Source organism: Anolis sagrei, chromosome 2, assembly GCF_037176765.1.
Source record: "Anolis sagrei isolate rAnoSag1 chromosome 2, rAnoSag1.mat, whole genome shotgun sequence".
NCBI classification, from domain to species: Eukaryota; Metazoa; Chordata; class Lepidosauria; order Squamata; family Dactyloidae; genus Anolis; species Anolis sagrei.
Window position 1 is genome coordinate 88,960,001 of NC_090022.1, and position 25,022 is coordinate 88,985,022.

Here is a 25,022-nt window from a genome sequence, read left to right on the forward strand (position 1 = left end):
GAGTCACTGCCAGTTTTTCCTCCTCTAACTTTGTTGTTGTCCATGTTTCAGATGCATATAACATTGCCAGTAGAACTGTAGTGTTGAAGATATCTGCTCTGTCCTTCACTGGCAGGATAGCATCTGTTAGCACTGTCCGGTTTCAATTAAAAGCTGTCCAAGCCACCTTTTGTCTTCTTGCCCATTCTCCATTTGCCAATTTATTCAACTGTACTTGTTGTCCAAGATATACATATTCAGTCATTTCCTCAATTTCATTTCCATTTATAACAATGCGGCCCTAGACACATGGCTCATTTTTCATCCATTTTGTTGTCTTCAAGTTCATTTCCAGTCCTTCTGATGCAGAGAACCAAGCTAGTTGTTGGAGATCATGTTGTAAATCTTCCGCATTTTTGGTGAAAAGGATGCAATCATCTGCGAAGAGGAGATGAGAAAGTCCTTTGCCATCAGTTAAAATCCCAGCTTTAAATCTGATTTTTGGAAGAGGTTTTCTAAAGTCACCGAAAACAGTTTTGGCAATATTGTGTCTCCTTGGTGCACTCCTATGTTTATTCTGATGTGATGCACTTCTGACAACAGTTTTATATCCATTGTGCACCCTGTATTGATGCTTTTTATGATGTCCACATATGCTGGATTTACACCAGCTTGATGCAGAGTGTTAAGAATGAGATTGATCTCAATGGAGTCAAAGGTCTTTTGGTAATCAACAAATGCAAGATAAACCAGAAATCTATATTCTCTGCTTTTCTCCAGTATCTGTTTGACTGTGTGGATATGATCAAGGATGGAGTAGCCACGTCTGAAGCTTGCTTGTTCTCTGATGACTTCCACATCTTGAGATATTCTTTGTAGCAGGATCCCTGTGAACGGTTTATATAGTTGAGAGATGAGTGTAATAGGATGATAATTGGTTTTTGTGTTGCCTTTCTTCATTAGAAGTATGGTTTACTCATATATATTAACTCAAATATGCTTGTGTATAAATTAACCTCATGTATAAGTTGAGGGCATGTTTTTGTACTTTTTGTACAAAAGTTATGGATTTTGATGCGAGCTGTGGATAAGTCAAGGGTCATTCCCCAGTGAGGATAAAGCACCAGCACTGCCTTAGGTGGCAGCTGACCTTTGGCTGCCACCACTGCAATTTTCCAACCTATACATGCATAAATGTTAGAAGCACTGGCTGCAGTGAAGACAATAGAGAAACACACAGTAGTCCCTATTGTGGCAAACACTTTTCTAGTCATGTAAAAATACCAGATTACACATTAGTTAAAAACCCTATAGCTCCTTCCCAGCACTGACTTTGTTCTAGAAATGGTAAGAAACCGATGTCTTCCCCTATGCATTTCCCTATAGAGCAGGAAATATTCATTCATATGCTGCCACTTTCCTTTCTTTATCAAACCCCTATGCATTTTGAGAAAGTCAGGAAGAAAACTGTTCTATACCTCATCCATAACATGCCTGCTTGGGGAAAAAGCTTTGCCTTTCAAACTGAAAGAAAAATTGATCTTCCTTTCATACCACTGCCTGAAACAATAAGGCCCAAATTTAGTAGTCTCACCAATATTTTTAGGATCAGCCGTCACTACTGGTAATTGCCTTGTTCATTCACTGCAGACCATGGAAGAAAGCTTATTCATTACTGTCAAATGAGGAGGAGCTGTTTTGTGATTAAATGCCAGCTCAGCAAAAATTAGGTTAACACCATCATATGTTACATGCTCTTCAGTAGCTGATTAAAACAAATATAAGCTTCCAACCACTTCAAATTCTGGAGCTGATTCAAACAAATGACCTTGTAAAATGCTCTTTATTGTCTCAACTTGGTAGTACTTACACAGGGGAAGAAAATGTCAAGATGAATCTCTTAGGTATACATAAGCATATCAGAAAACTGTGGGCACAACTCATGAACTATTTAAACTGAAGCAGAGAAAGAAAGACAGCTATTTATTATGATCCCATGATCTCAGGACCTAGATCCTGTTTTCCAAGTGTCATGGTAAAGGTGAAGAATCACAAGGTCGGAGCATTTCCTTGAAAAGTCTGTGTGTGCATGTGTCTGTATCTGCATCACCATCACATGGGATCATCTCTCAGTTTTAAGTTTTGGCCTGGAAATATAAGGACCTGGGATGGTCCTGATTTGGCAATCCCAACTAGAATAAAACAGTTTACACTTGCTAGGGTAGTAATGAACAAGGCCTCCAACATTATTAATTGGGACTGTAATTTCTCTTGTCACTATGTTATTATGATTTGAGGAACTTTAAAAGTGGTGAAGAAAATGTCTTGGATCCAGATATTTTCTTTTGTCTACAGAAGAACTCTGCTCACAAAAGGTGCCTTCATACAATTTTCATAGAGCACCACAGTCCATCAAGGTCACTGAGTAGCATTTTCAGGGGACTTGGGAGGGAAAGGCACTTCTGCTAGCCCAGTTACAGGTGCTTGAATTTGGATCCATCACAGTCTATACTCAAAGCTTGATTAAACACTAGTCCATGTGGAAGAGCTGGCTTACACATGCAGAAGAGGGATGGCTGCTCAGAGGAGTTATCACAGCTAAACTGCAGCCAATGAAGCTCTGTGCTTGCATAAAAGCTTACATCCCACAAAATGGGAATGGCAATGGAAGAAGCAACTAAAACACAGATAACAAGGTAACCCTGGATAATATTTTATGCCCTGTCTGACTTCCTGGGCAGGGACATTGTGGCTGCTGACGCACTCCTCCCGCCATCTTCTCCTCGGGGTTTCTCCTTCCCAGGAGCCCTGTGCTGGTTGGTGTGCTCAACTGGACAGTCAATTAGGGGTTTGCTCCAGCCTGCTCCCAGACCAGCTGTGTGCTGGCCCTGCATTTATCTGCCGGCATAGATAAAAGCGGGGGCAGGCCAGAACAGAGGGCTAGTAGCCTCTCAGTTGTCCCCTTCCTCCCACCCTGTAATTGTATTGTTGTATGTGGCTATTGTTATATTTCTTAACATATTTGCTTGTCACAACTTGGAGGTGTGTGGCATGAGCCCAGGATTCAGTTTGCATACCTCCCTCTATTATCAGTGTGTGTGTGTGAAAGGGGGAGTGTCCTGGTGGCATAGGGGTGCAGCAGGACTGGTGTCTCAGGATGGTGTCTCACTGCCAGGGACCCCTACTGTTGTGAAGTGGCATCGGTCAGCATCCGGTTGTCTGATTCTTGATCCAGGACTCATGCATGGCTGCCAACCCTACTTTCATTGTTACCAATAAACAAGTTGTGGCCTTTGGTTATCTCAACTACTTGTATTTGTCTTTTCTTGCAGGTACCCGGGGGGGGGGGGGGGGGGGAGGTTGGTCGCTACTGCTCATGCAACAATAGAATTTAAGCTGTGATCCTAAATATTTGTTCATGTGCCACTGTGAAGAACACAGACTGAAGATCAGGATTAACTAATTTCTTCAGAGCTTTGTACATTTTGAGGAAGATTTTAAAGAGGTTTTATTAGGGCTGCAATTCTAACCACACTTATTGAACACAATAAAACATTCTTTTAAGTAGACATGCATAAGACTTAACTGCAGAAGAACAAAAATGATTTTTTTATGATTAGTAAACAGAACAATGGGCTCAGGACATGATTTGTGTGTTCCTCCCCATTAACAACTTTTGCAAAGTTGCTTATATTCTGATATTGCTTGGCCACACATATCCTGATTTTAATTTGTGAAGCGTTGGAGGGTATGTATCAGTTGTGTCACCTTATTCCTGTCCATGTCCTTATGTTACAGAGACTGACGGGTTCTTTTGCTTGCAAAAAAGAAAAAAAGAAAAAGAAAAATGCATGGTCCAAACCAGACAGAATGAAATCACAGTTGGCAAAGATCAAACATTGTAACTCTGCCAATACTCACAATTCATGTTAGGAGACAAGAAAGGAAAATGCTTTTTTCGGTCTACAGATAAGCTAAATCAAGTAAGTGATTGCATTTATGGCCATAGCAATATCTCAAAAATTAATGCAGCCCAGAGTAAAGTTCAGTGGAATGCCTTCTTCGGCTATAATACATTCAAAGAAATCTTAAGCATTCATTTTCACCACCTGTAATTTAGGAGGATGTTACTCAAAATAGATTGCAGTGAAAGGACCACATGCTTCTTTATGGCTCTGCAAGCATAACTTGACAGCTCCTGTCAATGAAGTAATCAAATGACTGCAGAGAAAAATGGCAGAAATCAGATTCTTGGGCACTGGAAATCTAGGTCTCCTACTTACAGAAACAGCACTAATTGTATCACTTCAAACTGAGTATAGAGGTTATGTATGTTAAGTTGATAGTAGGGGAGGCGACATATATTAACTAACTAACTAACTAACTAACTAAAAGATTAGGACAGAACTCTTATTTTAATGTTTAATTTTCTATAGTGATGTAAAGAGAAATGCTTGAAGAAACAAACAATTCAGTCTATACTTGCTAATACAATTCAGAGCTTGGAAAAGTTACTGCCAAAAAATACAAAATCTCTGGCTCCAAAATCACTTCAGCTAACATTTGCTACACGCTGGTATATTGTATAGAATGCATTTATTTCCCAAAGGTTGCAATGGGATTCTCATCTCAACACACACACACATGCACACTTGCATTTTCATGTAGAATTTTTTTTAAAAAAACAACAACAACACCATACTATCACAGAACTAGGGTTCCAAGATTTCAGGAACAGGACTTGAGTTTCAGGATCTGTCTCCCCATTCTCTGGCTACAAGATGAAAGAAGAATCTCAAAGAGATCACTGCCCTAAAAATACTTTTCCTGTTCATTGCTGACTAAAGTCTGTATCAGAAGCTGCTATAGACTCTCTGGAAATCTACCATGATTCTTTTTCTAATTTGTTATATTATATAATTTATTATTTTAGAGCCTGAATGACATACTCTATAATGGATGGTGAATGAAGATGATTAATGATATTACCTGGTACCTACTTTGGGCTGTGAAATATTAGGGCTTGAAACACTCTCGACCTGCCATCTCTAGGTAGAACAGACTGGAAATGATCCATACATTTCTAGTAAGAATGAATGTGCATTAAAGACCATTCGGTTTTGTGATTCCCGCTACGCAAAGTGGTATAGTTCAGAAATATGTGATTTGCTGTTTATATTATCTAGACCTGTGGTTCTCAACCTTTGGTCCTCCAGGTGTTTTGGACTTCAACTCTCAGAAATCATAGCTGTTAGGAATTGTGGGAACTGAAGTCCAAGACACCTGGAGGACTACAGCTTGAGAACCACTGATTTAGGATGGATCTACACCGCCATATAATCTAGTTTCTGAATCCAGATTATCTGCATTCAACTACATTGCCATATAATCCACTTCCTGAATCCAGATTTTCTGCATTATATGAATCTACACTGCCATATAATACAGTTCAAAGCAGATAATCTGGATTCAGAAACTGCAATTATATGATTGTTTAGATGGGACCTTAGACTCTTATCTGGGATGGTTGGAGAGGGGGAGGAAAAGGCTGGAATATCAGTATGGCTTTCCCAAGCATACTTTTAAATTTCAGAAATGTTTAAAGAGATCATGTATTCTTTTAAATAATTTAAAATGATGTTGGGCATAGTCAGATGTAGATTCAATGCAAGAGAATGATTTTGGTAACAAAACAGCTTGGCTGTATATTAGGCCTGGGCGGTTTCGTTTCGTTAATTCGTAATTCGTTAATAATTCGTTAATTTTTCCAATTACAAAACGATAACGAACCATTCTGGAGCAATTATTTTAAAAAACGAATTTTTAAATACGTTTTGTAAATGCTTCGTATTTCGTTATTGTATTCGTTTCGTTATTGTTCCGAGATCGTTTCGTTATTTTTTCCGCATGTCTGGGCCAGTTTTATGGTTTAATTAGTGAAAAAAATTTATAATATCACACCAACAGTCAAGAACAGAGGGAGAGGGAAGCTTCAGAAGTTTTTGGAGGTTTTTTAGCATATTTCGCGGTCGCGTCCGCCATTAACGAATCGATTCGTTATTGTTTCAGAAATTGATTCGTTATATTTTTACCATTTACGAAATTTCATGAATATCGAACTTTTTAAAAGGAAAATTTTGTAATTATTTTAAATATTGAAACAAAAAAAACCCCCAAATACAAATCGATTTTAGAAACAAATTTTTGCGTTGTTACCCAGGCTGTATATACTGTATAGATACTGTATATCTTTGAACCCACCCAAATACTCATTAATCCAAAGAAAAGCTTTGTTGACAAAGTGAAGAAAGACCTCACATTTTGGGGCTCAGATTTAAGGAGCTGTTGCTTCTTAATAAAAATTCTGCTGGGTTTTTTTGGACTACAGACTGAAAAACTGCTCAGGTTTGACAAACTTGATGGAGAAGATGTGGGCAGCTGCTGACATTTCACTTACATTTAACAAAATCTGCGCTCTTAGTTGGAAGAAACAGTAACAGGTCAGACAAAACTCTTTCATTTCTCAATTCCTGCCCATAGTCTACTGTCAGTCACCAGGAAGTGAGTAGGACACCCAAAGGGCTCAAGTTCATTTCACTGTGCAAAGTTTGCTAGATTTAGGATTCTGTAGACCCACTGATAGGATACTCTAATTCAGCTCTTTAACTACAGACTGTTCCTATGGAGCAACGGCAAGTGAACTATGAGAGATACACATGCTACTAAGATGATCAGGCAGAAGCTGAGGATCAGGGGACTCTCCTCATCTCATTAATACTAAACTTAATAATAATACACTTTATTTATATCCTGCCCTATCCGCCAGTGGGGACTCATTAGATTTGTGTTATGACTATGGGTATTCTGGGTTGCCCATTCATCTGCCATTGTTCTATAATAATGAGCTATTTCCCTTGAATGTATGCTCACAGTGTCAAATAGATTTAGAGTAAGTCCGGACACTAAGCCTTGTGTCCGGACTTACTCTAAAACTTTTCCTGATGCATGAAGTTGGATGTGAGCCATTAAAGCTTGTGTTGAAAGAAATTGCTTAGTCTTTAATGCGTCCTCCTTTTGCCCACCTTCTCTTCCTCACTTTTTATACTCCAGGCATTTAGTTGCACAAAGCTACAGAAATGTAATAAGTATATATCTATGAAGTGTGCTATTTTACAATCTCTTCTATATGACAATACTGTACAATCTGTGGCTCTTGGCTGTTTGCTATGTTTTCCCCTCCAACCAATGGTCCTCACTTTTTCATATCTAGTTGTCTGGGCTACCAGAGACAGGACCCTATTCCTTGTTCCCGGGAATTGCCAAAGGACTGTAGAGGTTAAAAACTCTCTCAAATACCTATTGATTCCCCTTCCGTGCTTACAATTTTCCCAATACTAGCAGCTGCAATGACAGGCAATGTGGTGTAGTGGCTTCCAGAAGACCAGGATCTGAACCCCTCTCACCCATGTAAACCCATGGGATGATCTTAGGCAAATCTCACTTTTCAGCATTTGAGTTGACTTGAGGATACATAATAACAAGAAGAAACCGCAGTGCAGCAATGAACTTGATGACTGCTAGGGATGAGAATGGACTTCATCTCTGTCCACCCATCAGAGATGTGAATGCATATGCTTCCAGACTGCCACCTATTACTAGATCGGGACTAATTATATTGTACCTCCTTGATATACGAAGGCCAACCATGTTGTAGGTGGCTCTTGAATGATGTCATGCTTGCACTGAGGAAGACAAAGGTTTCAAGTTCTTAAAATGTATGGCTGGTTAGTGAAGATTGTATCCACAGTAGACTATCTTATTGCCAATAGAATATCTTTTTCATCACTTATTTATGGTTTATGAAGTGTGAAACAGACTTATGTTTAATTTAGCTTTTTCATTTGTGCCCAAATGATGCTGGCATGCAATCTGGGACACTTAAATGCCACAAGACAAAATATGGTTTCACTATATAATACTACTTTATCTGTTTAATGTACTGAAGGATGCAGTCCTTTGACAGTTTCCTGATTCATTTTACTGTGAAAATGATGGTGAAATATACAACTCCTGTTTTTACACAGAAGGAAAGGGGGTGATGATGAAGTAAGCATGCGTCAGCATAATTAGGTAACTGAAGTGACATGAGTTGTCATATTAATGGTGGGGGACTTGCTGAACTTTTGAACCTATCTCAAGGTTTATTTTTAGATTTGTCATCTTACTTCCTTGTGCTGAATCTGAGATTGTTGGCTTGATTACACGGTTTGCATCTTCGTGAAGAGCGCCAAACCAGTCTTTCAGACGGGATGCTAGATTCCTCAGCTCCTTGTCTGTACAAGCTGATAAAAGAATGAGAACAATTACATTAGTGAGGACATGCCAGACAAACCCTACCAAAATATTATTCCTATCATTCTGACACAAAGACCCCCAACAAAACAAAACAGGCAGTAGCAGGTGGAAAGGTTACAGCAGATTAAGGAAGTACAAGCAGTAAGACCAGATTTATTATTCTACTTGAATATTGGCTAAGTGGGATATATTATTTATGGGGTATGATCTGCACACAAATCCATCTTCTGTTGCTTTTCAAATATGTGCGGGGACTTTTTTCAGGAGAGATGTCACCTTTCGGGTCTCCAAAAGAAACATCAATCAAACAGCAGTAAAAAAAATAAATAAAGAAGGAATCATTCAGCATTGCTATTACAACAAGACCATGGAATTTATAGCTCTTGTTTAGTTTGGTTTAAAGCTGATGTCATGGCAGTAGGATATCCTTCTTTTAATGGAAGCTGTCATGTTTTGCAATTTGATAGCAAACAAGACTTTGCAATCTCTTGAGGTTGTCACTATTGCTTGATGTTATCAAGATAAAAGCATTCTTTTATTAAGAAGCATCTGATCCCCCCTCCTACAATTTCTACCAAGAGATCACTGCACAACAGAAAGGGTGGGTTGGGATGGTGTATCAGTGGTTTGTGAGAAAAATTATGTTCTATTTCTAATTACAGCCAGTCATTCGTATCCATGGATTCTTTATCCAGGGATTCAATTATCCATTGTTGTTTGGAATTAATTAAAAAATTCCAAAAAGCAAGCTCTGATTTTGCCATTTAAAGAGCGCGATCATATCATCCCACAAATACCTCATAACAAACAGGAAGATGCAGGCATGTTCTCTGCTGCCACAGAGAGTAGGGACAGATCTAATGGTTTCAAATTACAAGAGAGAAGATTTCAACTAGACATTAGAAGGAACTTCTTGACAGTGACAGCAGTTTGGTAATGGGACCAAATGCCCAAAGAGGTGGTAGAGTCTCATTCTCTTTTTCAATAGCAGTGATAAGCAGATTGCCTTTATCAATGGCAAAGAAGTTCTAAAAACATGAAAGTTGATCTGGCATTTCTTCTGTCACATGTGCATGGTGTAGTAAATAAACAGTGGCATGATTTTAATGCATGGCATGCTATACAACATAGGCATCACATCATCCTCATTTAGAAGGCTGATATTTGATTGTTCACATAGGAACTGTAAGTAGGGAATGAACTATAACTGTTGTTTGCAATGGAAAGTTACTTTCAGTACTTAGTGGCTCGTGAAATGGTAGTTTCTTAAGGAAAGTGGTTCCCAACCTTTTTTTAACCACGGACCACTTTGACCAGGGACCACTTTTCAACATTGGTACCAAAAGGGTTACGAATCAATTTTTGGTCAACTTTACATTTGGTTTGATTATTTAGGGTGCTGATTCAGAAAATTGCATTGGATAGACCACATCAACTCTAGCTTCTGTTACCAAACATATGCCACCCAGTAGTCACCATCAGCTTGTCCACATAAAACCACATTTAATAATATAGAGCTGGTGTGGTTTATCCAGTGCAATTTTCTGAATCAGCACCCCAAACAACTCCAGGAACCGGCCTAAAAATGAAGACACCAAAGCGCCCCTGCTTCCAGGCACCACATGGAACGCCTTCGCTCAGGGGTAGGGAGGAGGAGAAGCAGCAGTCAGGAAGCTTGTTGTCGCACCTTTCGTGGGTAATCAGCCTCTCCCCTCCCAACATCCCCATTGCCTCAACACTATAAGAGAGTTTGGTGAGACCAGTCAGTCTTTTTGTAATGGTGTAGTAATGGTGAGGCTGCAGACCATATTTTAGTTCTTGGGTACCACTGGTGGTCCATGGTTAGGAACCACTACTTTAGGACCACAGAAGACTCAGCCATTGCTCTTGTTTCATGCATTGCTAAGTTGAGACACCATGTCATCTCAGCAATTTGCAGGACACAATAACAAAAATGTTTTCATGTATTTGGAATTATGTTCTCAGAACTAACAGGTGCATTGTTGCAGGTATCCTCAGCATAAAATCTCACATCAGGATTTTTTCCTCTGCATTGAAAGATATGTGTGTCTTTCATATGACTGAGCAAGCACTAATACTAACATAATTAAAGCAAGAAACAACAAGGATTATGTGTAGTTAATTCTATCTACAAGGGCAGCTTTAGGGCCATCAACTAAGGATCTTATGTGTAATCCTATTGAGATTAGAGCTTCCAGAACCACCTAAATAGGGCTGGATTGTGATGGGATTTATGTGCCACTTTGACCAATTTTGCCTGGAGCAGGTATGATTTGCCATGAATTGATATCCTGTAATTGCAAGATGGATTTTAAGAAGCTATGCAATTGCAAAAAAGGTTTAAAATGCTGTGTACTACACTGTGCTTTTGTAATGGATAATATTTTTTAGCAATGAGATATGATGTTTTACCACAGCAATCAATTCAGTATTGGTCCAAGATATTGTTTTTTATATTCTTTTTAATTAAGCCTTACTTAGAAAAAAGTATTTGAACCAAAATTAATAAAACTGGACTATGACAAACAAATCTCTGTGCTGCGTCTTTTTAGTTTTATGCAAATGCAAAAGAGAATCTGCAAATGATCTATTGGTATGAATGTGCTTTGTGTTGTTGAAAAGCTCTTACAATGTAAAACATGAAAAGTATTTTTTAAATCTAAACAAATGCAAAACTGTACCAAGATGTAGCTATTACTGAGTAAAAGGAACTGAATCTTCGGCTATGTTAATGTGCTGGTGAATATACTGTTCAGCAAAAATGATGGAGCTCCATAATGATGCTCAGCACAACATTTAAATATCAAATATCATATGCAACAAATGGATTCAGGCTCATTTTTTCTTACACTGCACATATGAATGGCTGCCGTTTTGAATAGTGGATGCTATGATCTACTGGAAGAAAATTAACACGACCCTAATATTCAGATTTGTTTAATATTTAGGAAGCTTTGCACCATATTTCATGTACATAGTAATTGTACTTTCTTCAGTGAATCCCTTATAGCCCTAAATAATGTCTTGCGGGGAAGTAAACCAAATGTTTGGACTGCTCACAGGGGTCTTCAGATGATTTCCCTCGGGAAGACTAAGAAGTTGCCACAAGATTTATTTATTTATTTACTACATTTATGTACCACCTTTCCCCCGCTAAGGGAACTCAAAGCAGTTTCCAACATTATAAAGGCAAAATTCAAGACAATAGCAAGACAGTAACATATAATTATAAATTAACCTAACCAAATTAAAACATAAACATAAAAGGACATTAAGACATAAAGCATAAAAAATTAAACATCGATAATATAATAACATCTACTGTATATTAAAACCCACTGATAAACAACACAATTTAAAAACAGTTATTAAAATCACACTATCCAACATCACGTCCGTAGTCATTCCATTGGTCTGTTCACTATTCCTTATTAACTTATTGCACTACGAGCTTTGCTTCTCTGAAAGTTTGGTCACATAACTACATTTTTACTTTCTTCCTGAATGTCAGGAGGGAGCTGCTGCTCTAATTTCACTAGGGGGGGAGTTCCATAGCTGAGAGGCCACCACTGAGAAGGCCCCGTCTCTTGTCCCCACCAGTTGTGCTTGTGAGGAAGGTGGGATTGAGAGCAGGGCATCCCCAGAAGATCTTAATCTCCAAGGTAGATCATAGAAGGAGCTATGTTCACAGGTAAGCTGGCTGGAACCACTTAAGGCTTTATAGGCTAAAGCCAGCACTTTGAATTGTGCTTGGTAGCAGACTGGCAGCCAGAGGAACTGGCATAACAAGGGAGTTGTATGCTCCCTGTATACTGCCCCAGTTAGAAATCTGGCTGCCGCCCGTTGGACCACTTGATGCTTCCGAACAGTCTTCAAAGGCAACCCCACATAGAGCACTTTGCAGTAGTCTATCCTTGATGTAACAAGAGAATGGACCACTGTGGCCAAGTCTGGCTTCCCAAGTTACGGGTGCAACTGGCGCACAAGTTTTAGTTGTGCAAAAGCTCCCCCTGGCCACCGCTGAGACCTGAGGTTCCAGGCTCAACGATGAATCCAGAACTCCCAAACTGCGAACCTGTGTCTTTGGAGGAGTGTTTGACCTTTCAAATGACCAGGAGGACCTCTGTCTGAAATAAACACCCGGTCTCAGATAGACCTACATTATGTTGATTTCTCTCTTTCTCCTTCTCCCCAATTTTTCCTTTCAGTTCCAAAAATATATATCTGCTGAGCCCCAAGTCAGCCAAAAGAAATGCTTTATGTTTGAGACTGTCCTTGAAGATAAATTTCAATTGGTATGGAATACAGACATCAACATTTGGTTGGTATATACAAATTTCTGTAGACTATGCCTATCTTAAAAGAACTTAATTGGTTATAGCTTTGCTTCATGGTGCTTTCCACACATAATGACAACGCATGCTTTCGAACTAACTACATCTGAATGAGCACAGTGCAAAAGGAGCATCATTAGCCTGAATGCCTGTTAAAGGTAACAAGAAGCCAAGTGGACCAGCTCTTTCCTGCACATTTGTTTGCATTCTACGATATAATTACCAGCTTGGCTTGTATTAAGGATTTGGAGTATGGCAAAAGGGCTCTTTAGGTAAACTGCAGAAAATGATTATGTCGCTTCACCCCAGCACTGAAATCTGTCTCTGCTAATGTCTCAAAAGCCATGTGCTTCACTATCCAGCCAGGACTAAGCCAGAGTTGTAGTGCTGCAAATTGCTCATTTTTCTTGTTGACTGTCTGTTTTATCCAACATTAGAATTTTCATGCGAATGTATGTATGTGGGAAGGCTTGCTCAGCAGCCAATCAATGATAAATTTGGATTTTCCAATAACATTATCCTTTTAGTGGAATTAAAAGCACATCCAGCAGCACCCTCAGCTGATGACTGAAAGGTGAGTCTGACTTTTAAAAAATATCCTAAAAGCCAAATCAGCAGCTTTGATTGCTTTAAAGTGCAATCTATCAATCTCAGTCATATCCATACCCCACATTTCCTTCCCCCCCCCCGAAAGCTTAAAGTAATTGGACAGATATACAATAAGTAGAATAAAGGTTGCCCAGATTCTGGAGAACTCATATGGATCTTCTCTAAGGGTACATTGACAATGTGGAATTAATGCAGTTTGACACCACTTTAATTGTCATGTCTCAATGTTATGAAACCATGGGAGCTGTAGTTTGATGAGCCACTAGCACTCTGGCAGAGAAGGCTAAAGGTCTTGTAAAACTATAATTCCCAGAGGTATCAAACTGTATTAATGCTACATTGCAGATGAATCCTGAGATGGAATGAATATCACATCATAGAAGGAAAACATGGTAATACTAGCGGTCACAGCATACATTTTCATAACAGCAATGACCACAGTTAATTGGGAAAACTCTGTGTTCATTTAGTTTCTTCAGTATAACAAGAAGAACTCTGACATGAGTTATAGCAAAGGAGACATTTAGGTATATTATTGGTAGCCATTTTGGTTTGCCCATGAAACTTCTTTTAACTAAATATGGCCCTTCATATCTACTGGGATTTGGGTCAAGGACCTCCTATGGATATCAAACACCATGGATGCCCAAATCCCATTATATGCACTGGCATAGTTAAAAGAGTGTCTCCTAGATGAATTGGCAAAATCAAGGTTTTAGTTTAGAAATTTTGGGAAAAGGGGGATGTTTGACATTTTGAAGCCCTAGATGGTTGAATTCGTGGATGCAGAATCCACAAATTCAATGCAGGGATATGGAGAGCTGACTCTAAATCATTCTCTATTATCAATTCTTGCTAAATTAAAGGAAGGTATTAAATGGCTTTTTTCTCTTTTCCTCCTTCTGTGCAAGCATGAGAATATGTATTCATATTCCAATATCCACATACACCCAGAACCAAGTGGAAACATCTTGAAACCACCAGCCAGTGTATATGGAATGAATGAACTTTTGATACATGATTCCGAATTACTGTTTTCATTTCATTTTCAGCAATGGGGTGAAGTAAATAAATTGTTTGACTTGTTATGTGTTTTATTATTATTTATGTTATTATTTTGTTGTAAGTTGCTCCGAGTCCCTTTGGGAGAAGGGGCGGGATATAAATAAAGCTTCATTCATTCATTCATTCATTCATTCATTCATTCAAGAATGCAAAACAAACAAACAAACAAACCATGTTTGCAATTTATTTTTTCCTGAATAAGAACTTGAAATTTTGAAGAAACTGCATTCTTCTAGACACAAACACTTCATGTCAAAGTGGTTTGCCAATGTGCTTGTCATACGCAATGTTCTCAGCATTTAATGGCCAGCCTGCTGGAAGCACAATGCTTGTTCTGATAACAACCTCTGATCCTCCTGTCGCTTACACACACCTGGTCTGGTAAATAATGCCAAGAAAAAGAAGATGCAGTAGCAAAACCTACGACATGAATACAGGAACTGTCGAGGCTCCTGAACAGAGGAAACAAGCTCTGATGTGGAGCTTAGCTACACAGCATGGCTTTCTAAAAAACAGATAAAGCAGCACCAAGAAGAGAGACACAGGAGAAGGAACAGGCCATACTTTGCGTCAGAAGCCATTATGGAAGTGAGAAGTAATGCTGTGAAGACTGTGAAAGTTTTAGCTGTTTGGCTTAATAAAATATCACAAAATATTGACTGCTATCCAGAGGTATCCAGATCTAGCATGCTAGCAGACAACAGTTATGGTTGGTGGCTTCAAAGTCAATTGAGGATTGGATTGAATCTGAATTTAAGTTTTAAATGAACTCATTGCCTCTCAGAAATGGGAGCCACAAGCTACCACCACTAGTTTGACTGGTGGAGTAAGTTTCTGATTGTACATCACCTGCAGTGATTCTTCAGATTGATCTGGGATAATGTCTGTACTTTCAGCAGTTATGCAACAGAAGGCAATTCTGTGCATCATTCCTTAGCATGGAAATATTGAAGTGATGAGAAAATTTTTCCCCTATTGGCTATACTGTTTTTGTACATTATATTATGGGAACATGTGATCTTTTTGTTGTGTATACCTTTGCTACCTCTTCTTTTGCCAGGATCCTGAATAGTGTTAGGATTTTTTTGGTAGTCCCTCACACAAGTGTGATCACTCTGAGCAGACATTCCAAAGCCCACAAAGGACGAGCTCCTCCTTTTGATGGTAAAAAGGATGGCCTCTTTCTTGGAGAAAAGACAATTGGGGTGAATAAGTATGTGGGGCAAACTGGGCTCATAATGCATTTCTATTTTTTCGGTGTACATTGTTAGGGACCTCGGTATTATCTATCTATCTATCTATCTATCTATCTATCTATCTATCTATCTATCTATCTACCTACCTACCTATCTATCTATCTATCTATCTATCTATCTATCTATCTATCTAATGTTACCTTTGGCTGATTCCAGGATAGGGTACAGCATGCCAAAAAAAAAAAAAAAACTCAAGAGGAGAAAGGAGATGGTGATGGTGATAATAATAATAATAATAATAATAATAATAGGATTTAAATATCAGACTGCAAAGACTCTGGCACAAGCCAGTAAAGGTGGTCCCAGTGGTGATTGGCACACTGGGTGCAGTACCTAAAGACCTTGGTCTGTACTTAAACACAATAAGTACTGACAAAATTACTACCTGTCAGCTGCTAAAGGCCACCTTAGTGGGATCTGCACACATTGTCTGTCAATATATCACACAGTCCTAGACACTTGGGAAGTGCCGACCTGTGATCCAATACAATACCAGCAGAGTGATCTTGTTTGCTGTGGACTCAACTTGCTGTGTTTCAAATAATAATAATAATAATAATAATAATAATAATAATAATAAACTTTTCAAAGCACAGCAGACAAAGAACCAGTACAAGAAAACTGCACTCCAAACCAGAGCTGACAGCTGGCACAACAAAGCCTTGCATGGGCAGGTCCTTGAGAAGATTGAAGGAAAAGTTGTCAAGGAGAAGACCTGGTTATGGCTCATGAATGGAACCCTGAAGAAGGAGACAGAAGGCCTATTCTTGCAGCCCAGGAGCAAGCCATCAGAACCAATGCAATTAAGGCCAGGAGCGATGACCCAAAATGCAGACTGTGCAAGGAAGCTGATGAAACCATGGACCATCTCCTTAGTTGTTGCAAGAAAATCGCACCGATGGACTACAAACAAAGACACAACTCTGTGGCCCAGATGATTCACTGGAACTTATGTCATAAGTACCACCTGCCAGCAGTAAAGAATTGGTGGGATCATAAACCCGCAAAAGTCATGGAAAATGAACATGCAAAAAAACTGTGGGACTTTCAAATCCAGACTGACAAAGTTTTGGAACACAATACACCAGATATCACGATTGTGGAAAAGAAAAAAGTCTGGATTATTGATGTCGCCATACCAGGTGACAGTCGCATTGAGGAAAAACAACAGGAAAAACTCAGCCGCTATCAAGACCTCAAAATCGAACTGCAAAGGCTCTGGCATAAACCAGTACAGGTAGTCCCAATGGTCATTGGCGCACTGGGTGCCGTGCCAAAAGATCTCAGCCGGCATTTGGAAACAATAAACATGGGCCACAATCCTGTATGACAAAATCATGATCTGTCAACTGCAAAAGGCCACCTTACTTGGATCTGCACATGTGCCGTCGCGCCTGGGGGCTATAACTTTTAATGAAGGAGGCATGGACGTGGCATCTTTCCCCAGGGGATTGCTTCTTGCCCTCCTATAGGAAACTGGAACTCTCAAAAACCCAAAACGCTGCAAATAACTCAAAATATGTTTTATTGATCACAAAGAGTTATTTCTTTAAAGCAATGAAACTTCAGAGGGGTGAAGGAAAATATACGTTACAGTCCCAGTTAGTCCTGGGTCCAAGGAGTTTGTAGCTGAGTAGCTTTTCCTGTTTCCTCTTTCCTCAATGGCTATGAATACCAGAGCAAACCACAACCCCAGTTCAAATGGCCTATGTCTGAAGACTCAGGATCTTCCTCTGGTGCCAAAAGAACTGCCAAACCAGATCGGGGTATAGGGTGGTCACCTGTGTTGGACGGGGTTACACTCCCCCTGAAGCCACAGGTCCGCAGTTTGGGCGTCCTCTTGGATTCTTCGCTTACACTTGAGGCTCAGGTGTCGGCGGTATCCGGGAGGGCCTTTGCGCAACTGAGACTTGTGCGCCAACTGCGACCATACCTCGTGAAGGCTGATCTGGCTGGGGTGGTCCATGCCTTGGTCACCTCTAGAATGGATTACTGCAATGCGCTCTACGTGGGGCTGCCCTTGAAGACGGCTCGGAAACTTCAATTGGTCCAGCGGGCAGTAGCCAGGATACTAACCGGAGCTCATTATCAAGAGAGGTCTACCCCTCTGTTTAAGGAGCTCCATTGGCTGCCATTTATTTTCCGAGCCCAATTCAAGGTGCAGGTGCTCACCTACAAAGCCCTAAACGGTTTGGGACCACCCTACCTGCGTGACCGCATCACCATCTACGAACCCACGCGCTCGTTACGGTCATCTGGAGAGGCCCTGCTCGTGATCCCACCCACGTCGCTAGCGCGCTTGGTGGGGACACGTGACAGGGCCTTTTCTGTGGCGGCCCCCCGACTTTGGAACGCCCTCCCAAAAGATCTCAGACAGGCCCCCACTCTAGCCGTTTTCAGAAGGAACTTAAAAACTTGGCTGTTCCGTTGTGCCTTCCCAGACTAGGAATCCCCACCCCAAGTCCTAGTAGCACCTTAGCATAACAAATTGTCGCTGCACATCGCACTTTTAACCCTACGTGCCTCCTGCCATTTCAGCACTTTTAACCCTTGTACCCCAGTGCGCCGGCCGAACCAGTTTTTAATAATGTCTTGATGTACTGCCATTGTTGTTATTTTGCTTATTGTTTGATTTGCTTAGTATTGCAGTGTTATGTTATTTTGCTTATTGTTTGATTTGCTTTGTTGTTGTGATGTTACATTCTCTATTGTATTGTGTTTTGAGGCTTCGGCCTGTGTAAGCCGCATCGAGTCCTCCGGGAGATGCTAGCGGGGTACAAATAAAGTTAATAATAATAATAATAATAATAATAATAATAATAACTGGTTTGAAGGCGCTTGAGACTTCCAACGTCGTTCAGGTTGGTCTGAACATGAAGCATAAGTCTCAAGGGTAAAAAACCTCAGAACTGATGCTAAGAGGTAATTTAAATCAGGGTTTTTTAGAGTCAAGTCTCATACTCACATCCATATGGCAGAATGAAAAGAAAGAAAGCACTCCCCTCCTGCAGGAAGAGGTGGAGCCAAACAATACTGATTGACAGCTATAAGTAACCAATCCATACAACTATACATAAGCAGGGTAAAAGGGGCAGGGTTAAGCATGATACAACAGTTTAAACCTTGCAACTAATGGTTCTATACATAGGTGGTGCCACTCGCGCTGTCACAGCGCACATCATTCGAAAATACATTACACAGTCCTAGACGCTTGGGAAGTGTTCGACTTGTGATTTTGTGATACGAAATCCAGCATATAGATCTTGTTTGCGGTCACATACTGTGATTTTGTGTCAATAACAACTACAACTACTACAACAATAATAATATTACCTTCCCCAATGGCTCGATTGTGCTTGAGTATATGAGTAAAGAGAGAAGATTTACAGTGTTGTTGATGTTCCTCAGAAGAGATTATAAATTTAGAAGTGGTATATGGCCAAGCCAAGAATAGGTCCATAGGCCTAGTGTGGGACATACAGGATTGTGGCCCATGTGTTGGAGGAAGAGAATGCAATCAATTGAGACAGTGCTCCTATTTACACAACATTCAAGACTAGGAATGTATTGATGAGTGAGTGCTTTCATACAAGAACTCTGGGAGACCTGTGTATGCAGATTCTGTAATAGGAACACATATGTTACAAATGCAGGGTGAATTCTGTAGCACGAGATGACTTTACCACAATTTGGGTTCCAAGCAATATCAATCTAGGTATGCAAGTGGACTGGATATGCATTCTACACTTTGGATGTATTACACAAGGAATCTAAGGTTCTACGTCTAGCCAAAGCTTTGGGGCAGTGGGGAGTATGGGGCAGAAGACCAAATAGGATTAGTATACATAACTGGGGGGAAAAGGCTTCATATTTTACACACAAGTAGAGCTATTTCTTCTCCTTTGCTAAATGGCTATTGCTTTTGGAATTAAACAATATGAAATCTAAACACAAATGTATTTCATGGCATTCTACAGTAATGACGATGCACTTGGAAAACTCATGAAACCCTAATGACCATGAAAACAATCTGCTTGTACATTAAGGAGAACTGAGACAAAATTAATTTAGTGGAAAGAATATTGGCTGAAATTCAACAATTCTAGGGTTTATTTGCTTCCTTCCAATTTGACTGGCCAGGTGGTGTTCTGGTAAATTAGTATTCTTCATTGTGACTCATTGTCAAATTACATATGAATCTGAAACAATGTGTGTTGAGGGCATGTGGACATGGCCTGTGTTTGAGGCTTCATAATGAAATTGTCTTAAGCGTGCAGTACTTTTCAACAGCTTGGCGCAATCTGAATTGGAAGACAGTCAGCTCAGTATTACATTTTCCAGGTCTGATGCAAGATGGAATAGCCTTAAGAGAGTGTCTCAGGCTGAAATGTGTATATGATACAATTCCAAATATATAAATGAATAAAATACAAACGATTACAATAGTGCAGTATCTAGCCAGAATAAATGATAAAAATGGTATTTTAATTTATGCAGTTTCTGCAAAGCATGGAATTAAGATGTGAGAAACAGAATCTGAACTGCAGGCTTATTTTAAAAATAGAGACTAAAAAGAGGTCACATTCTAAGGTATCAAACGTCAGTTTACACTTCTATGATATGGAAATAATGTTGATAATATTATAACTTTTGCATTGTATCTTTGCTCACTTCCTGCTTCCATAAATAGCCAAAAATGACTTGTATTATTCATATGCAAAGGGATTTTATAGCACCTTAGAGACTATTTGAGATAATGAAGTTGGTAGCAAAAACTTAGCAGATGAAGGCCCCATCTACATTGGCAGAAAAGTCTGGATTGAAACCAGTTCAAAGTCAAGGTGTCTAGAAAATATTCCCCACCAATACGAGCTTCAACTTGGCCAGTTACAGCAAGACAAAAAAAAATCTCATCAGAAATCCTGATTTCAGCCAGAAAATCTGCAGAATCCCTCCTGTGTAAGAACGAGGCTCAGGAAGGAGCAAATACCAAATATAGAATGCTCATGTGAAAAAGCAATTGGAATAAGAAAGCAGTGGAGCAGCCCAGCTGGAAGGTAAAGGAAGCTCCCCCCCCCCCCCCCAGAAAGCCCAGCATTCCCATGGGAAAGCTTTAATTTATTGCCTGTAAAGCAAGTACCAGGGAAGTTGATGTGGATTAAGAGATCCAGTGGAGCTTTGTGGTCTTTCTTTCATCTTTCAGCCAGTTTGTGTGGTGCCTGTGTAGGCACTTGGGAACAACACACACCTATTAAATCTACATTCTTCTCCAGATTAAATGGCAATGTGGAAGCAGTTGAAATCTACTGTTTTTGTTTAGCAGCTATAATTTTCATAGCTCACTGTCTTTCTCAGATGCAAGACAGTGAGCTATGGAAACTATAGCTGCTAAACAAAAACAGATACCATTCAGCACAATCTTACTAGACCTCTTAATTTCAATGAGACCTTTCTGCATTTGCATGATTGACAGCACAATCACATGAATGCTCTCTTAGATGTAAATCCTACCAAATTCATAATCAGCAGCAGAACATTTAGCACCTCAAGTTCAGGTTTTGTTGCACAATTCATAGAGCTAACTTTGTAGTCACCTCACAGTTTTTGAACAGTGTTTGGAAGTTTCAGTTACCTGGAAAATAATGTCTCCTTTTCCCCCTAGACAAAAACCAAATCTATTCCATTTTGCCACTGGAGTACTTTTTTGTTCCCTGCAGAATAAGGTATTGGGATCAAAATGGTCTGTGCCATTTTGTAATTGAAACATTTATTTATTCATTTAAATGTTTGAAACTCCAGAATATCCCATGGCTTCAGGGCATCACAAACAGTTGGATCTGGTACAACAGATCATGTCCATGTTGCTCCAAGCAGTGGTGACATGGGCACAATCTGTCCCATTTTTAAAGCACTGATGAGTGCAGGAAAATCACATGAACCCCTGGCCATTGCAGGTGCTCCATTCCTCCATTCTCACACCAACCCATACAACTAAGAAGTAAGTGGGAAGATCATCTGGGAGTGGGACAGTGACACAGAATGTGAGTCCAGTGGGGCTGATGTGGTATCCCTAGCTGGACTTTGTGTACTCCAACCCCCCACCCCAGTGGGTTCAGGGGGATGTGTGGCCAGCTCCAGGGACAGTCCTTAGCTGGCCCTGGATTTACTGGCCAGTGCAGACTCACTGTCAGGTATCATATAGCCTGAGTGCATAAGTGCAGAAAAATCTGTTTTTCTTCTAATGCAACTATTCATAAGAATCCAAGAATTATTCAAGAAGATGAAACTACAGAATAATTTGTAGCTCCATTCAAATGTAGCTCCATTCAAATATGCTTGACATCTGAAATTAATTAGATCCCCACTGGTTATTGTTTTTATTTTAATTTATTTAAAAATGAGATGTATTCATAATATGTTTCTTTTATTACCTACCCCTGGGAAATTGATAGGAGTACCTTTGTGAGATTTTGTAAAAATATATTTAATCAGTGAAAATTTAAGCAAATAAGAAAGTATTAACTGTCCTTGTAGAGAGCCAAATCATGTATTTTAATCTAAGCTGTTTACTTAATATAGTATGTGTAATCATGTGTATGGTATTACAATGCTTTACTCATGGGTCCACTGCCCTGGCTTTCGGCCCATCTCTCATCTAGCAGATTTATGTAATCTGTACATTTCCTGAGATACCTATGAGAATGGCATCCATAATTTAAAACCTATTAAGCCACAGAAGGAAATAATAATCAGAGCCTGAATGGATTGGTCAATAAAACAAATTAAAGGTTGAAATTGAGTTAGAAAAGATAGCATTTGTAGGGGTGCTTTAAAATAGCAATGATTAATAAAATTAACACACACACATGGGACTGAGAATTATAAACAGAAAATGCAAGTAATTCAGTCTTTAAACATTTCCAGAACTAGCATGATGAAGTAGTTTAAGCGTTGGACAAGAACTCTGGGAGACCAGGGTTTGAATCTCCATTCAGCAATGGAAACCTTGGGCAGGTCAAAATCTCTCAGCCTCAGGGAATGGCAGTGCCAAACCTTCTCTGAAGAGGGTTGTTGTAGGTTTTTCAGGCTGTATGGCCATGTTCTAGAAGCATTCTCTCCTGATGTTTCACCTGCATCTATGGCAGACCTCTCAACCTCTGAGGATGCCTGCCATAGATGCAGGTGAAACGCCAGGAGAGAATGCTTCTAGAACATGGCCCTACAGCCTGAAAAACCTACAACAACCAAGTGATTCCGGCCATGAAAGCCTTTGACAATACATCTTCTCTTTAGAAATCTGGCCAAAAAGGGAGAGGGAAAGGGAGGGAGAGGGAGAGGGAGGGAGGAAGAGAGAGAGAGGGTTGCTACAGATCAGATCTGAGCTGAAGTTACATAAGAACCAATACAAAGTGGAAGTAATTTACTAACTAAAAACTATCTACAATATTAAGAGCTGCAGCAGTAAAAAGGAGTCCTAAACTATAAGTATGACCAAAACCATAGAAACAGCTTAACAGAGCATTAACTTCAGATAATAAAGTGTTAGCTTGCTACCTAAAATTCATTAGGGATAAGTACTGAGGTATAGGAAGACCATTTCAAGCTGGAGTACACCTACTGAAAATCCTTTTTCTGCAAGTGCACCTACAACATAGAAATTGCCTATGATAATAATCAAAATCTGCAGTTTCCAAGGTCCTTCATATATCTCGGTATACACTATATAGGAATGTATATGCCACCTAAGAAGTACCAACTAGGCTTTCTAAATCGGGAGGGGGGAGGGGGAAGCTCTGTTTCAAGCAGCAAAAGTTGTGGGATCTCCTTGACAACATCCTAACCACACAAAATTGCACTGAAATTCCCCAGCTGGGTTGTTGTAGGTTTTTTGGCCTGTATGGCCACGTTCTAGAAGCATTCTCCCATGATGTTTTGCCTGCATCTGTGGCAAGCATCCTCGGAGGTTGTGAGGATGTGAAGTGCCTAACAAGCACAGGATTAAAAAGAGAACACTCTAGTGGTAGTAGTGATGAAGAGAATAAAACCATAGAATTTATTCAGATCCCAAGGAGATCAAAAAAGAGCAAACATCACAACCTCTGAAGATGCTTGCCCCAGATGCAGGCAAAACATAAAGAGAGAATGTTTCTAGAACATGACCCAAAAAACCTACAACAACCCAGTGATTCCGGCCACGAAAGCCTTCGACAATACAATTCCCCAGCCATTTGATGCAATTTCTAAAATGTGATTGCTTTAGTCCAAGACAATGAGTCCATGAACTGCATCTGAAATAGAGGCAGCCCCCAAATTATGAACAAATATAGGTTCTGTAAGTTTGTTCTTAAGTTGAACTTGTATGTAAGTTGGAACAGGTACATTTTTAAGTGCAACTACAGCCAAATATACATGTATTTAAGCTTTTGAGTGCACAGGGAAAAGTTAACATCCCTGTGGGTTTGTTTTGCTGTCTGTGCCGCATTCAGAAGATTTAACCTCACTTTCTGTCCCTGTAAGAATTGGATTTTGAAAAAAATGGCTTGTTATGGAAACAGGGATTGGTGAGAAAGCTTCAGCGGAGACACTTTTTCCCCATGATAACTCTTCCAGGAATGAATTTCCTCTCCTAGGGGTTGATTTCTCTCACTTTTTGTTATCTCACGTCTGTTCTTAACTATGAGCTGTTTGTAAGTCAGATGTTTGTAACTCAGGGATTGCCTGTACATGGTTGTAGCTGGATGGAGAACAGAGGAGATCTGCTATACGACATTCCCCCGATCTTGCTTCTTCCTTTTCTTCTGTTCAGAACACATCTTTGCTGAAGTGACATAAGTTTAATTCAATGTGGTTGCAGAAAGAGGAAAAGAGGCAGCTACAATTCAGCACATGCTTAGAGAAACCATTTTTCTCCTCCATTAGCGTTTTTGCATGCCCAGCTGATTTTGATTTTATATTATGAGCATCCTCTGTGCTTTTATTTGTATGTTCCCCGCTGAATGTTATCATGTCTCCTACCACCAGGGCTTCATTAAAGGAGAATGTTATCATGCAGTGAATTACTCTGAAATGTGAAAACAGAGTCAGACTTCAAAAGGAAAATGAGGTGTTCTGGGGGCATTGCTGGGGCTGCCTGTATTTAGAGGCATCCCAGTGGATCCTCCCTGCAATTTTCTGAAAACCTGACAGAAAGGCAATGAGTGTGTGCAAATTAAGAGAAAACACAGCTCCCCAGTGAACTACAATGGAAGGAATGCCACGGCAAGAACAAAGACAATCTCTACCCTGCTGTGTTCCTGCTAAATTGAAATTAATGAAACTTATGCTGGCAGGGCAAGTCTTAAGCAAGGTAAATTTTGGCTCAGTACCCAAAGGGAGGACAAACTGGGGCAAGACAGTGACATTC

General features: G+C 39.8%; 1 protein-coding gene across 2 annotated transcripts in view; it reads right to left on the reverse strand.

The window, feature by feature from the left end:
- Positions 1 to 25,022, reverse strand: part of SPOCK1 (SPARC (osteonectin), cwcv and kazal like domains proteoglycan 1) — a 618,789-nt gene that overhangs the window by 22,992 nt on the left and 570,775 nt on the right. For both annotated transcript variants that reach the window (XM_060759863.2, XM_067463684.1), the window contains exon 7: positions 8,205 to 8,321. In XM_060759863.2, the coding sequence (XP_060615846.2) occupies positions 8,205 to 8,321 (117 nt within the window). The remainder of the gene's footprint in view (positions 1 to 8,204; positions 8,322 to 25,022) is intronic.